We start from the raw sequence: 16,228 nt of genomic DNA, 5'->3' as shown, positions 1-16,228 counted from the left end.
AACCCAACAACCACTAAACATTCCTTCATTCACTGAAATACCAAGTGATGCCTGACCAGGCAGTGGCACAGTGGATAGAGCATCGGGCTGGGATGCACAGGATCCAGGTTTGAAAACCCGAGGTTGCCAGCTTGAGCGTGGGCTCATCCAGCTTGAGTGAGGGCTCACCAGCTTGAGCGCCGGTGTTACTGGCTTGAGTGTAGGAAGGATCATAGACATGACCCCATGGTGACTGGCTTGAGCCCAAAGGTCGCTGGCTTGAGCCCAAGTTTGCTGGCTTGAGCAACGGATCACTCGCTCTGCTGTAGCCCCCCAGTCAAGGCACATATGAGAAAGTAATCAATGAACAACTAAGGTGCCGCAACAAAGAACTGATGCTTCTCATCTCTCTCCCTTCCTGTCTGTCTCTATCTGTCTCTCTCTCTCTCTCTGTCACACACACACACACAAAAAAAAAAAGGCAAGAAAGAAATACTAAGTGATTATTACAGGTCAAGCAGCTAAGCTAAATAGACCCAGATCCGAGAGAGAGAGAGAGAGAGAGAGAGAAACTGGAAGGTGAACTGTGGTTTAAACTCTGAGGGCACAGGGCTAGTCTGGGTGGGTGAGAGAGTGATATCTGAGCAAAGCTCGGGGTAAAGTTAGTTCTACAAAAAGCTGGGAGCACAGCAAGTAACAGAATCTCCTGAAAGCCCAAGGTGGGTTGGGCTGGAACAGTGGGCAAGGGCTGAAAAGCATTAGTTATAGTTACTAAAGTTAGCAGAAGACCAATCAAGTCATGGAGATGTTCAAGAGTAAAACCATTTTCTAAGCAAATTACAGACATTTACCCTCAATATTTTTAAATGTTCAAAATTTCCACTCTAAACCTTAAAGTTTATTTTTTAAAGTAAATGATCCAGTTTGGAAACCAGTACAACAGAAAAATCCATGCCTCCATTCTTCCTCACTTTGTCATCTTTCTGTATCAGGGTTCCCTGAGAGAATTAACTCCTCCTGCACTCAGGCATCCAATGCACATAATGTATGAACTTCAGCCCCTTGCATCCAGTTGGTGTGCACTGTCCTCAATAGATGTGAGACATACTTACCTTCTATATGTCACAGCACAGTAGCAAGGAAAGGTATTTTTGATTTGCTAGCAGCACAGTATAATACTGCGCCTAAACATCACCTAACCAAAATATCCAAACCTGAGATAAGATTTTAATTCCCACTCAGGTGTTAAGGTTTTACACACATAAAACATTTCATTTTAATACTAAAAATGAGCCAGCTTTCCAGAAGAAAAGAGCAAGAAACCAATGAAAAGCAAATATTGATGAAAGGCCCTGACCAGGTGGCTCAGTTGTTTAGAGCACCCTCCCGACATGCAAGGGAGTAACGATTTTGTGAGTTCTATCCCAGGTCAGGGCACATACAAGAATCAACCAATAACATCATGAATGAGTGGAACAACAAATCTATGTTTCTCTTCCTGTCTTTCTCCCTTCCTTTACCTTTAAAAAACAGTAATTTTTTTTTAATTGCCCTGGTCAGATAGCTAGGTTGGTTAGAATATCATCCTGAGGGGGGAAGGGCCCGGCCGGGCTGGGAGGCGGAGCAGAAGCGGAGTGCCAGGGACGAGAAGAGTAGTCTGCACAAGCTGGAGGCAACCTCGAGCCTGATCCCCAGTCGCGTCCTTCTCCATCCCCACCTGGAGGCTGCTTCGCCGGCGCGGGGCGCAGCCAACGCCCTCTACTCGGCTTTCGCTGCACCACCCAGGAGACCGCTGGTGGCGGTGGCGGTGACGAGAAGCCCATAGACAAGTTTTACAGAGTTAATTCAGAATTGGAGGCAACCTTGCTGAAGATGAAGAATATACCATATTAGTAGAGGAGGAGGAGGAGATTTTTTCTTTTCCCTTCAAAAGTCTTGCTTGTTTGTTGGCTTGCCTTTAGCTAGAACTTTTCTGCGGTCTGTTTGCTTCATGAAAGATGATTTTTACAATCTCAAGAAAAAATATGTCCCAGAAATTGAGTTTACTGTTGCTTGTATTTGGACTCATTTGGGGATTGATGTTACTGCACTATACTTTTCTACAACCCAGACATCAAAGCAGCGTCAAGTTACGTGAACAAATACTAGATTTAAGCAAGAGATATGTTAAAGCTCTAGCAGAGGAAAATAAGAACACAGTGGATTTGGAGAATGGCGCTTCGATGGCAGGATATGTGATTAAAAGCCTTTAAGCAAACTCTTGGCCAATACAGCAAGAATCCATAAAAGAGTAGTGTCCTTAACATGTTCACCAAGTCCAAGTTGGCCCCATCACCATGCCAAATCCCTGAAAAATGCAACCCAACCACAGTTCAGTCTGTTAGGAGCTGTCACAGGGAGCAGGAGTCCAGGAAAAGTCCACATCCAGGAAAAGTCCGCATGGCACTGGAATTGTTGTCACCATTCTATACTTTGCAGCTCATGTCCAAGTCCCAGTGACCGCTGCTTCTAGCTGGTAATGTTTCAGGTAGACTGGAAAAGCCATCTGCAGCATGTGTGGAGATGGAGCTTCTGTTCTCCTCTGCCTGGAGAGATGAGACCAGGTTGCTTTTCCCTGGAGCTCTGCGACTGTGGCATGGTAAAGAGAACCTTGGGATACACTAAGCTGGGTGGCAGTGTTTTTTTTTTAAGTTGTACAAATGTGTATTTAAAGAATCAAAATGTGTTATGATTCTTGTAATAAAAAGTTCTTCCATCCCCCCCCAAAAAAAAAAAAGAATATCATCCTGAAGCTCAGAGCTGCTGGTTCAATTCCTGGTCAGGGCACATACAGGAACAGATCAATGTTCCTCCCTCTCTCTCTCTTTCCTGTCCTCTCTCTTTAAATTTTTTTTTTTTTTTTTTTAGATTTTATTTATTCATTTTAGAGAGAGGAGAGAGAGACAGAGAGAGAAGGGAGGGAGGAGCAGAAAGCATCAACTCCCATATGTGCCTTGACCAGGGAAGCCCGGGGTTTCAAACCCACGACCTCAGTGTTCCAGGTCGATGCCTCTACCCACTGTGCCACCGCAGGTCAGGCCTCTCTTTAAAATTAATAAACATTTTTAAAAAGTTAATGAATACAATGTCAGTGACTTCAGATGGAAATGTGGTCAGAACCCGCACTGTGAATCCATTTCCAAAAGCTGAATGTAAAGAACCGTTGTTCCTTTTACAGAGAACAGAGCCGGATGAAGTCGTAGCCACCAGGCTAAGGTAAGTACTGGGCCAAAACACAGAGGCTGTGCAAACCGAAATAAAACATGCGAAGACAATAGGTGGGGGGCCCTGGCTAGAACATGACGCAGCTGACAAGAGGGGAGGACAGGAAGTTTTTGTCACCTCGCAGATATGACATTAAGTTTAAGATCTGCTGTCTTTCTCTGAACTCGGGTTCAACCAAACGCCAGCCCACAGTGGAAGAGAGGGTGTCAGAGACTAACTGGGCAGTGCTCTCGGATTCCGTGCTAAGGGCCATCGCACGGTCGCACAGGTACACGCCTACTTTGGAATGCCAAGAGCCCTGCTGCCACACACTCGCCCCGCGCGCCGCAGAGATGCGACCAGGTGCCCTTATCCCGGCCCCAGTAGGCACGCACAGCCCAGGGCCGGCGAGGGCCTCTAGGCGGGCGATTCCAGCTTCCGGGGAGTCGACAGGCCGAGACCCACGCGGGGCCGCCCCGCCCCCCCAGGTCCCGCCCCACCCCACCCCCGCCTATGCCCGCCCACCTGGCTCTCGCTGACACAGAAGAGGCGGCCGCTGTGGTTCAGGCACACGCGGGCGTCCCGGGGCCGCGCGGCCGCGCCGCAGAAGGTGAAGGAGCAGCGGGAGGCGCGTAGCCGCTGCACCGTGGTGCGCACGAGGGCGGCCGGCCCGCGCCCCCAGCGCGCCCACAAGTACAGGTAGCACAGCGTGATGAGCATGGCCGGCCGGCACGGCGGGCGCGGGTCCAGACGCTCGCACTCACCGGCTCCGCCGCCCCTCCCCCGGCCGTGCCACGCCCTCCCGCTGGCCGGAAGAGGCGGAGCCGCGCGGAGAGCCACGCGGGGCGGGGACTATGATGGAGGAGAAAGCCAGGGGTGCCAGAGGGGCGTGTGGGGATGCCGGGCGGGGAAGGCGAAAGAAGAGGCCGCTAGAGGCGGGTCTGTTGTGAAGGAGGGAAGTGGGAGACCTTGGGGATGGGGTAAATAGGTTGAGCACCAGGGGCACCCCGTGGACAGCCTAGCCTGTTTAAGACCGAGTCCGGCCTCCCTTCCAGGGCGGGTGGGAGGCTGATTGAGGAAGGCGCTGTGTATGTGTATACTGTTAATTAACCAGCACTATACCAAGGATCAAAGTGTGATAACAGAACAGACTGCCTCCACTTAGTCCAGTTGGAAAAATAAGGGTTTTATTTAAAACCCTTGCAAAAAGGGTTTTAAGATAATATAGGCAAATTCATAAGATGCGATAATACTGTAAACATACTTTTTGGACTCTTATTTCAAAGTAAGGGCAGGAAACAAGTTGAAGACAGATCAGGAATAAAAAGGCTGTCTCGTGTTCCTTTACGTGTGAGTCACCAATTTGGTTGTGAGCATCCTAAAACCAGTAGAGAAAGGGAAACATCAATATGACTCGGTGTTCTTGTCCTCTAAGAGAGGCATAATAATTCCTGACATAGTCAAAATTTCTCCCATGGAGCCTCATTTTTTTCAAAGGCAGTATGTCAGCGGGGAAGGGAGTAAAGAGGGACAAATATACAGTGATTAAAAATGATTTGGGCCCTGGCCGGTTGGCTCAGTGGCAGAGCGTCGGCCTGGCGTGCAGAAGTCCCGGTTCGATTCCCGGCCAGGGCACACAGGAGAAGCGCCCATCTGCTTCTCCACCCCCCCCCCACACACCCCCACCCCTACCCCCGCCCTCCTTCCTCTCTGTCTCTCTCTTCCCCTCCCACAGCCGAGGCTCCATTGGAGCAAAGATGGCCCGGGCGGGCGCTGGGGATGGCTCCTGGGCCTCTGCCCCAGGCACTAGAGTGGCTCTGGTGCAACAGAGCGACGCCCCGGAGGGGCAGAGCATTGCCCCCTGGTGGGCGTGCCGGGTGGATCCCGGTAGGCGCATGCGGGAGTCTGTCTGACTGTCTCTCCCGTTTCTAGCTTCAGAAAAATACAAAAAAAAAAAAAAAAAAGATTTGACTTTGGGTGATGGGCACACAACATAATCAACAGTTCAAATACTATAGAGATGTTCACCTGAAACCTATGTACTCTTATTTATCAATGTGACCCCATTAAATTTAATTTCAAAATAAAGTAATGCCTGACCTGTGGTGGTGTAGTGGATAAAGCGTCGACCTGGAAATGCTGAGGTCGCTGGTTTGAAACCTTGGGCTTGCCTGGTCAAGGCACATATGGGAGTTGATGCTTCCTGCTCCTCCCTCCCTTCTCTCTCTGTCTCTGTCCTCTCTCTCTTTCCCTCTCCTTTCTAAATGAATAAATTAAAAAAAAAAATTTTTTTAATGGGCAAAATATTTGCCTGACCTGTGGTGGCGCAGTGGATAAAGCGTCGACCTAGAATGCTGAGGTAGCCGGTTCAAAACCCTGGGCTTGCCTGGTCAAGGCACATATGGGAGTTGATGCTTCCTGCTCCTCTCCCCCTTCTCTCTCTCTCTCTCCCTCTCTCTCTCTCTCTCACCTCTCTAAAAATTAATTAAAAAGTAAAAAAAAGAAAAAGAAAGTGTTGAGGACAGGAGGCTGTGGACATCATTCATTCACAGGGTCACCAAAAGTGGAGCAACTGAAACACAAGTAAAGAACAGTTTCCTCAATGGCTCTGAGCACAGCAGAGACTTTCCCTGCGTTGCTTCCTATCCTGGCCTTGGCTGTAAGTGGATGATGTAATACAGTAAAAGCAATCAGGTATACCACTCTCAAGTCTTACTTAATCCAAGGACAAATTTTTTAAATATGCTGCTTTAAAAATTACCCTTTAGGCCCTGGCCGGTTGGCTCAGCGGTAGAGCGTCGGCCTGGCGTGCGGGGGACCCGGGTTCGATTCCCGGCCAGGGCACATAGGAGAAGCGCCCATTTGCTTCTCTACCCCCACCCCCTCCTTCCTCTCTGTCTCTCTCTTCCCCTCCTGCAGCCAAGGCTTCATTGGAGCAAAGATGGCCCGGGCGCTGGGGATGGCTTCTTGGCCGCTGCCCCAGGCGCTAGAGTGGCTCTGGTCGCGGCAGAGCGACGCCCCGGAGGGGCAGAGCATCGCCCCCTGGTGGGCAGAGCATCGCCCCTGGTGGGCGTGCCAGGTGGATCCCGGTCGGGCGCATGCGGGAGTCTGTCTGACTGTCTCTCCCCGTTTCCAGCTTCAGAAAAATACAAAAAAAAAAAAAAATTACCCTTTATTCACATGCTTTAAAATGGCAGTATAGAATACCCACTTTCAGAGCCTCAGACTTTTGGTCAGATGACATAAGAAAGACTCTAAGGAGAAATAACTGGGCTCAAAAACAAGTTAAACAGTGGACCACAAATAGAAGACAGACAACCGTGAGCAAGACTGAAGCCATATCCTATCATGGCAGTTAGGAAGTGGGTTCCTGCACCATAACAAGACCTAAAATTATGTCATTGGAGAAAGAAGTGAGTGACCCCCCTCTGAGGAGGTACTCGGCCCCTCCAAGATTACATAGGGCTACAAGTCAGGAATTAGAAAATGAAAAAGCTTAGCAAAGTGATAAACCCTAATATTTTCCTGGATAAATGCTCAGACAGCCTTCTTGGAGTTTGCTGAATTTTGGTTCTAAGGACCAGTCTCCCCACCCCTGCGAGGTGTAGAGAGGTCATCTCTTGAAGGTCACAAGCATCTCTAGATTTTCCAAGTTCCTTAAGAGTTTTGCACCTCACCTTCCCACAGACACCATAACTCCATCTGGCCAGAATGGGAACTTTCCAGGTTGGCCCTTCAATGCCTTATGGTCTCAGAAGATAGCAGGGGGAAATGTGGGGGTCAGAACTGTACACCAGTTCTGGTTTATATAGAATGGGGACCCCCAAGAGTCAACATGAACTGAGAAATGAGTGACATCTCTTCCTGACCCTTTGACTGAGGAGCACTGATACCGTTCACATCCAGGAAGGAAACAGATGAGGAGGAGTAAGAAGTTAAATAGTCACACAGCAAGCTCTGTTTATGGTCCCACCTAAATGATGGTACTTAGCTTTATCGCTCCTAGATAGCAATGCGAAAGGCAAACGAGACAAAACTGTGTACCTGATTCACACCCTGTGGTCCCTTGCTACTCAAATAGTGGTCCTTGGCATCAAAGCAGTGTGTCAGCATCACCTAGAAGCTTGGTAGAAATGCAGAATCCCAGGCCCCGTTCTAGACCCACTGAGTCAGTATCTGCACTTTCTAACAAAATCCCCAAGTGATTCACAAGAACATTCAAGTTTGAAAAGTACTGCTAAAGTCTATTTCCATTACTCCCTGTGCCTGAGTTGCTTTAGATTCTTAACAAGGCTCTTCCAAATTGTTGTGGAGAATAAAACCACAGACTAGGAATTTAAAAGAGATTTTGTCATTTTTAAGTCCATCACTGTAGGAAGGATGGTGCTCTCACCAGCCAGCAGCTAAAGACCACCTACCTCAGTTACCCATCAAAATGACTGGCTCTCAGAAAGCCTTCCCAGACTCAAAGTCTCTAGCATCCTGCTATTAGGAGGTATGCCATAGAACTGATGGTTTGAAGACAAGGCAAAGAGTAAACCAAAGAGTATCACCCCCAGAGAAGCTGTCCTGTCCCCCATTAAATATGACAGAGCATCCCCAAAGGAACTCTATCACATTGACATGTCTGAATTTGGGAAGCATTCAGCATGCCCATCAGCAGTCCAGTGGTCAGAAATAATCTTTGACAGCCTGGTGGTACAGTGCATAGAGCATCAGACTAGGACACAGTGGACTCAGGTTCGAAACCTGAGGTCACTGGTTTGAGTACGGGCTCATAGACATGACTGCAAAATCACTAGCTTGAAGCCCAAGGTCACTGGCTTCTGCAAGAGGTCACTGGCTCAGCTGTAGCTTCCCCACCATCAAGGCACTTATGAGAAAGCAATCAATGAAAAACTAAGGTGCTACAATGAAGAATTGATGCTGTACATCTCCCCTTCCTGTCTGTCCCTATCTGCCCCTCTCTCTCTCTCTCACTAGAAATCATCATCTTGGACAAAGGAGCCTGAAACACACAATGGAGAAAAGAAAGCCTCTTCAATAAATGGTGCTGGCAAAATTGGAAAGCCACATGCAAAAGAATGAAATTTGACTACAGCTTGTCCCATGTACAAATATTAATTCAAAATGGATCAAAGACCTAGATATAAGATCTGAAACAAGGCCCTGGCCGATTGGCTCGGCAGTAGAGCATCAGCCCGGCGTGTGGAAGTCCCGGGTTCAATTCCCAGTCAGGGCACACAGAAGCGACCATCTATTTCTCTTCATTCCCCTTCCCCTCTCCCTTCTCACTCTCTGTCTCTTTTTCTCTCTTCTCCTCCCACAGCCATGTCTCAAATGGTTTGAGCAAGTTGGCACCAGACACTGAGGATGGCTCTATGGCCTCACCTCGGGTGCTAAAATAGCTTGGTTGTCTGAGCAATGGAGCAGTGGCCCCAGATGAGCAGAACATCGCCCCGTAGGGGGCTTGCTAGGTGGATCCTGGTTGGGGCACATGCGGGAGTCTGTCTGCCTGCCTCCCTGCCTCTCACTTAATTTTTTTTTAAAAATGTTAAAAAAGATCTAAAACAATAAATTACATAGAAGAAAACATAGGTACTAAACTTATGGACCTTGGCCATAGAGAACATTTTATGAATTTAACCCCAAAGGCAAGGAAAGTAAAGGTAAAAATAAGTGATTGGAACCATATTAAACTAAAAAGCTTCTGCATAGCAAAAGAAACCGACAACAAAACATAAAGGCAGTCAACCAAATGGGAGTTGATATTCACAAACAACAGCTTAAACAAGGGGTTCATTTCCAAAATACATAACATACAAAGCTCAACAACAAACAAACAATCCAATTTAAAAATGGGGAGAGGACCTGAACAGACACTTCTTTCATGAAGACATACAAATGGCCAACAGATATAGCTATTTGAGAAATGCAAATCAAAACTACAATGAGTTACCCACCTTGCACCTGTTAGATTGGCTATTATCAACCAGACAGGAAATAACAAATATTGGAGAGGTTGTGGGGAAAAAAGAACCTTCATTCACTGCTGATGGGAATGTAAACTGGTACAGCCACTATGGAAGACAGTATGGTGGTTCCTCAAAAAATTAAGACTAGAACTACCATATGACCCAAAAATTCCTCTACTGGTTCTCTACCATAAAAACTCAAAAGCATTGGTACACAATGACACATGCATCCCCCTGTGCATCATAGCATTATTCACCATGGCCAAGACATGGAAACCACCAGTGTCCTGTTCCTCAATAGAGGATTGAATAAAAAAGATGTGGCATATGTATACTACTCAGCTCTAAGAAATGATGAAATATTGCCATTTATGACAACATGGATGGACCTTATTATGCTAAGTAAAATAAGTAAATCAGAAAAAGCTAAGTATGATTTCACACAGAGGTGGGATATAAAACTGAGACTCAAGGACATAGACAAAAGTGAAGTGGTTACCAAAAGGAGAGGGTAGGGGAGGGGAGTAAAGAGGGTGAAATATATGGTATTGGAAAATGATTTGACTTTAGATGACAGGCACACAACACAATGAACAGTTCAAATGCTATAGAGATGTTTATCTGAAACCTATGTGTTCCTGTGGACCAATGTCATCCCATTAAATTTAATTTCCAAATTAAAAAAAAACTAGATGCATTTTTCTCCCACAGATTACCTCTTTACCCTGATTTCTCTCTAATAACATCACGTTCTCCTTTCTTAGAACTTCGTCTTCTTAGAGTACCAACTTCTCTCCACACTGAATCCTGTTTATTCCCATTGATGGTACCTCTGCACAGTCTCAACAGTCTCATCTTTCCGTGACCCCTCTCTGCTGTCACTGGAACCAACATGGTAGCTGCCTCACTAATTCCCTGCAGGCCTCTCACTTCCCACTGCTCTACTTAATTCAGCACCGTCTACACTCGACTTTCCAAAGTGCAGCTCTCATCCCATCACTCCCTGTCTCAAACCTTTCAGTGCCTGCCCCTGCCCACCAGGAAACTCAGGGGGGGGCTTGCCTGGCATTCAAGACCTTCCATTACTCCAATCTACCTGGTCTCCCCATCCATTTATTTATTCATTCCCAATCTCTGTACACCAAGCACTTTGCTAGTCACTATGTACATTCTTTCACGTGACCCTCTTATTAACAGCAGGCTGGCTATTGGCCCAGTGTTGCACAGGAGGAAGCTGAATTTAGAACAACTGAGTAACTTACTCCAAGTCATACAACAAGGTGGAGAAGCTCAGAGCTGAATTTATGTCTTTCTGGCTCTAGAGCCCTTCGCTAGATAAACTAGGCACCTGAGAGCAAAGAATATTCTAAATAACAATAATAAATTAAAATGAGGCTTAATCCAAGAGAGAGTGGTGGCAAAAGGTTCAGCGTGTGCCACTGCTAGCCTTGAGGACAGCCTTCTGTATCCAGATCAGACAGGCTAGGATTGTCCAGAACGTGGACACACCCAAAAAGCTGCAGGTGGGATTTCTTGGAGAACACCAGAACAAACATCTGGCTCAGAAAACACAGTAAGCCAGATCTGTGGTGTCGCATTGAATAAAGTGTCAACCTGGAATGCTAAGGTTGCCAGTTCAAAACCCTGGGCTTGCCTGGTCAAGGGACATACAGGAGTTGATGCTCCCTGCTCTTCCCCCTTTCTTTCTCTCTCCCTTCTCTAAAATTAATAAAGTTTTTAATTGAAAAAAAAAAAGAAAACACAGTAAGAAGGCCCTGGCTGGATTGCTCAGTGGATAAAGCATCGTCATAGTGCACCAAGGTTGTGGGTTTGATCCTTCACCATGACACCTTAAAGAAGCAATCAATAAATACAAAACTAAAGGAAAAGCCTGACCAGGCGGTGGCACAGTGGATACAGCATCGGACTGGGATGCAGAAGACCCAGGTTCAAGACCTCGTGGTCACCAGCTTGAGCGCGGGCTCATCTGGTTTGAGCAAAAGCCCACCAGCTTGAACCCAAGGTCGCTGGCTCCAGCAAGGGGTTACTCGGTCTGCTGAAGGCCCGCGGTCAAGGCACGTATGAGAAAGCAATCAATAAACAACTAAGGTGTTGCAACGCGCAATGAAAAACTAATGATTGATTTTTCTCATCTCTCCATTCATGTCTGTCTGTCCCTGTCTGTCCCTCTCTCTGACTCACTCTCTGTCTCTGTAAAAAAAAAAAAAAAAAAAAAAACTAAAGAAAACAACTAAGTGGCCTGACCTGGCGGTGGCACAGTGGATAAAGTATCAGACTGGGATGCAGAGGACCCAGGTTTGAGACCCTGAGGTCACCAGCTTGAGCACGGGCTCATCTGGTTTGAGCAAAACTCATCAGCTTGGACCCAAGGTCGCTGGCTTGAGCAAGGGGTCACTCGGTCTGCTGAAGGCCCACAGTCAAGGCACATATGAGAAGGCAATCAATGAACAACTAAGGTGTCGCAACAAAAAACTGATGATTAATGCTTCTCATCTCTCTCCATTCCTGTCTGTTGGTCCCTCTCTCTGACTCTCTCTGTCTCTGTAAAAAAAGAAAGAAAGAAAACAACTAAGTGGAACAAGTTGATGCTTCCCTCTCTCCCTTCTTCTCTCTTTCAAGTCAATGAAAAACCTTAAACATACACACACACACACGCACACGCACACACACACAGCACTCAGCAGCCTCAAAAGTCTAAATCACCTCTGTGAAGGTGAACTGTGAACAGGTGAGCCTTGCTTGCTCTAGGAACACTGTTGTCTTCCTAATGATCCTGTCCCATTTCTTGAAGTAAAGTTTCACTTTTAAAGGGCCATTTATGGAGGTCAAATGAATGAATGCGGAAATTGACTACAGCCTTTACAACTAAAGGGAGATAAACTCATTAGCACCTGCACACACCTAAACTCCCACCCCAACCCCTCAGCAGCCCAGGGTGGAGCCTATATGAGCTGCAGTTTGCATAGTGAAGCAATAGAGGCCTCAGTCTGGAGTCAGACATTCTGGGTTCAAGTATTACCTGACCCCCAACTACACATACACACGTGCACAAATGCATTCAGTGACTGGGCAGGTGCCTCTGTTTCCTAAGCTTGATAATTAGAGCATCCACAAGGTGCCAGTGGAGGGTGAGCATACCGTAGGAGTACACCCGAGTAATGACGGAGATATCTTCTGAGAAATGCACCTAGGTGATTTCATGGTTGTGCAGACATCACACACTAGATGCATAATGTACTCCATGACTATAAGGTCCAGCCCATTACTCCCAGGCCCGTACATCATTACTATATAAAACAACATGAGCCTGACCTGTGGTGGCACAGTGAATAAAGTGTCGACCTGGAATGCTGAGGTTGCCAGTTCAAAACCCTGGGCCTGCCCGGTCAAGGCATATATGGGAGTTGATGCTTCCTGCTCCTCCCCCCTTTCTTTCTCTCTCTCTCTCTTCTCTAAAATGAATAAAAAAAAACATGAGACTAAATCAAAAGAGAAAATGATGCAAGCAAGAGATGCAGTAAACACAAGATATGGGAGTGAGGCTGCTACAGGTGTAACAGCATACTGTTTACAGCAAACTATTTTTGGTAAATAGAAAGGGAACACTATAATAATGATAAAAACAATAGTACAGTATAATAGCCATGGCCAGGTACCTCAGTCAGAGCGTCATCCTTATACACCAAGGTTGTGGGTTCAATACCTGGTCAGGACACATACAAGAATCAACCAATGAATGCATAAATAAGTAGAACAACAAATCGATGTTTCTCTCTCACTCGCTGCTCCCTTCCTCCCTCTCTAAAGTCAATGAACTTAGAAAAAAAATTGAATAGTCATGAATAATTTTTTAAGTATAGTATAGTAAATACATAAACCAGTAACATTATTTTCTTTTTTTTTTAAAGGTTATTTTTTTTATTTATTTATTTATTTTAGAGAGGAGAGGGAGAGACAGAGAGAGAGAGAGAGGAGAGACAGAGAGAGAGAAGGGGGGAGGAGCTGGAAGCATCAACTCCCATATGTGCCTTGACCAGGTAAGCCCAGGGTTTCAAACCGGCAACCTCAGCATTTCCAGGTCGACGCTTTATCCACTGCGCCACAACAGGTCAGGCGTAACATTATTTTCAATTACTCTGTGCTGTACATAATTGTATGGGCTATACTTTTATACAACTAGCAGCACAGTAGGTGTGTTTACTTACACCAGCATCACCACAAACACCTAAGTACGCATTATGACAGCTACATCACTAGGCTATAGGAATTTCAGCTCCACTGTAATTTTACAGGACCACCATCTCATGTGTGCTCTATTGTGGACCAATACATCTTTATGCAGGACTGGAAACTTTCGGATCAAGGAACAGCCTGCTTGTACAAAGGCAACAGGAATAGAAGGGCAAGGCAATTTCATCCTTCCAAGAACTCTCCAGGATAGATAGTATTACCTCCTTTGAACAGCACAGGAAGCTCAGGCTCTTAGGTCCACACACAGCAGGGCTCCTTTCCAGTAGAGCGCAGTACCTCTCTAAGCACAGAAGAGCATGTCTGCCTAAAAATTTTTCTTAACTGGCCAGTCATGAAGACTCTACCATTTGAAATACTCCTTCAGGTGAAGCCATCTCCCAACAAAATGAGATTTAAACCAAAGTCAGTGTCAAGTCCTGGGCTGCTGCTTTTAATGGTGTCTATCACATTAATTAGAAAACTCAGAGTAGGACAGAGGACAGAAACATTCAGCTGTATGTAAACTGCAGCCTCACCAGTTGCTGGGTGTAATCCTGGACAGAGTTTATCTGGGGCAGGAAAGACTGCAGGGACAAGCAGAGGGCTGTCAAGGACAACTGGAAAAGTAAAGGGACTGAAAGGGTCAAAAGCTAAAAGGGTCCTTGGGCAGAGTGCCCTAGCAGTGCGTGATACCCAAAGCACACAGGAAAATGACTCCAGAAAAGCAGACTCATCCTGAAGTTACAAGCACTACCGCAGCACCCAGCACAGAGGTCTTCTCTCCTTGTGGCTGAAAGTTCCACGAAAAGGGACAGATGAGCTACACGACAACTAAATTCTCCCTTACCCCTCCACCATCCTGAACATTTTCTTAGTAACTGAAACTTCCATGCTTAGGAAAGTCCAATTATTGCTTATGGAAAACAAAAAGTCATGCCTGTTATAAACCATTGCCACTGAAAATTTTATGGGTCTGCAAAGAAGTCTGGTGGAAAGGATCTTGTCGGAGAACCGAAGCATTACATACAGCCCCAAACAATCCCAGTCCGAGCTTTGCTTCCTCCTTGGCACTGAATGTGTTTCCCTGGAGACACCAATATGGAGTCTGCAGGAAGGAGTCCAGCGAAGCGGCAGTGCCCCCTGTTGATGTCCCTTGTTTTGCAGGTCAAACCTTGATTTTTAAAATATTTATACAAACCCCACTTCTTAGCCCCTAAAGCACTACAGGCAGTTTATAATAACAGTAAATCTAGTGGAATAGGAAGAGAAATTAAGAAGAAGCCACTCAGTATTAGCAGGTCTAAGTATGTCCCATGTTTATAAAATGGTCAGGCACTAAATGGAGAAAGAGCTCTCTGCTAGAGAAGCCGAGAGCAGACAGACGATGCAGCCGAATTGGAGGTGCTTTATGAAGCCCGCTTTCTCTAAGATTTCAGCCCTGAAAAGATGACTGTACCCAGCCCCCATTCAGACATCTTGAATAAGAAAATTACAAAGCCAGAAGAGCAAACCCGTGATTAAACTATTCTTTCCTACAAATAACCCCGCAAAGGGAATAAACATCGGGCTCAAAGGCAGGAAACCCGAGCCGGAGAATCAAGCCTTCTCAGGCACGTGTGCCTGCGCCCCCCACAGAACCACGGCCCTGGCACCTCACCCTTTCACAAGGCTAGACGGAGCCCGGGATCGGCGACGGGGCCGCACGTACCTGTGGCTGAGCCTTGGACCCCGCGACCACGCTCCAGGCCGCCCTGCCTCAGAGCCCAGCAGCTGCGCCTGGACTGAGTGGGCGGCCGCCACCGAAATGCACCCGAAAGGGGCGGGGTGTCTTCGCCAAGGCTGAGCAGGTGGCAGTGGGGGCGTGGGAAACAGATCGCGGAAAAGGCCTCTGTGGGGCCCCCTGCTGGGTCACAACATCAAATTCTTTCTTTCTTTCTTTCTTTCTTTCTTTCTTTCTTTCTTTCTTTCTTTCTTTCTTTCTTTCTTTCTTTCTTTCTTTCTTTCTTTCTTTCTTTCTTTCTTTCTTTCTTTCTTTCTTTCTTTCTTTCTTTCTTTCTTTCTTTCTTTCTTTCTTTCTTTCTTTCTTTCTTTCTTTCTTTCTTTCTTTCTTTCTTTCTTTCTTTCTTTCTTTCTTTCTTTTTCTTTCTTTCTTTCTTTCTTTCTTTCTTTCTTTCTTTCTTTCTTTCTTTCTTTCCTTTCTTTCTTTCCTTTCTTTCTTTCCTTTCTTTCTTTCCTTTCTTTCTTTCCTTTCTTTCTTTCTTTCCTTTCTTTCTTTCTTTCTTTCTTTCTTTTTAAATCATTTTAGAGAGGAGAGGGGGAGAGAGAGAGAGAGAGAGAGAGAGAGAGAGAAGGAGGAGAGGAGCAGGAAGCATCAACTCCCATCCCATATGTGCCTTGACCAGACAAGCCTAGGATTTCGAACCGGGGACCTCAGCATTTCCAGGTCCATGCTTTACCCACTGCTCCACCACAGGTCAGGCACAACATCAAATTCTAACCACGTCCCAGCCCCCTCTGAGGCTGCCACACTGGCAGGGACGCCTAGCTCGTCAGGGTACCCCTTTCCCTGTCTTCCTCCACTTGGCTTCCCAGAACATTACCTCGGCCTACCCCACCCTCCTCCCACCTTTCCTTTAGGTCTTGCCTGAAATGTCAAAATGTCACCTCCTCCAGAGACCTCATCCCAACCTTTAGGCTAGGTGAGACCCATTTCAAGTCCTTTGCAGTACCACCAACCATGTTGAAGTCCTTTGCAGTACCACCAACCATGTTGTCATTAT

The 16,228-nt window shown here is 46.5% G+C and overlaps 2 protein-coding genes across 7 annotated transcripts in view; one reads left to right on the top strand and one right to left on the bottom strand.

The window, feature by feature from the left end:
• HLCS (holocarboxylase synthetase) overlaps nucleotides 1-15,244 on the bottom strand; it is a 195,908-nt gene extending 180,664 nt beyond the window's left edge. For 4 of the 6 annotated variants that reach the window (XM_066370236.1, XM_066370239.1, XM_066370237.1 and 1 more), the window contains exon 1: nucleotides 3,748-4,009. In XM_066370236.1, coding sequence (XP_066226333.1) covers nucleotides 3,748-3,942 — 195 coding nt within the window. In that variant the 5' untranslated portion in view covers nucleotides 3,943-4,009. Of the gene's footprint in view, nucleotides 1-3,747; nucleotides 4,010-15,156 lie in introns of those variants that run through there. The other 2 variants (XM_066370241.1, XM_066370240.1) reach the window with 1 other exon arrangement.
• On the top strand, nucleotides 1,642-2,246 carry LOC136393312 (coiled-coil domain-containing protein 126-like). The gene has a single exon (XM_066365927.1). The coding sequence runs from the start codon at nucleotides 1,977-1,979 to the stop codon at nucleotides 2,229-2,231; it is 255 nt and encodes an 84-aa protein (XP_066222024.1). The 5' UTR covers nucleotides 1,642-1,976; the 3' UTR covers nucleotides 2,232-2,246.
• Nucleotides 15,245-16,228: the final 984 nt, after the last annotated feature.

The sequence above is a fragment of the Saccopteryx leptura genome, chromosome 2, assembly GCF_036850995.1.
Source record: "Saccopteryx leptura isolate mSacLep1 chromosome 2, mSacLep1_pri_phased_curated, whole genome shotgun sequence".
Classification (NCBI taxonomy): Eukaryota; Metazoa; Chordata; class Mammalia; order Chiroptera; family Emballonuridae; genus Saccopteryx; species Saccopteryx leptura.
The sequence above is the reverse complement of the archived record's forward strand: the minus strand, read 5'-3'. Positions and strand labels throughout refer to the sequence as shown.

What these genes read in the sequence shown, in the direction of transcription:
- LOC136393312 (XM_066365927.1), top strand. Translation starts at nt 1,977, where the DNA reads ATGATTTTTACAATCTCAAGAAAAAATATGTCCCAGAAATTGAGTTTA.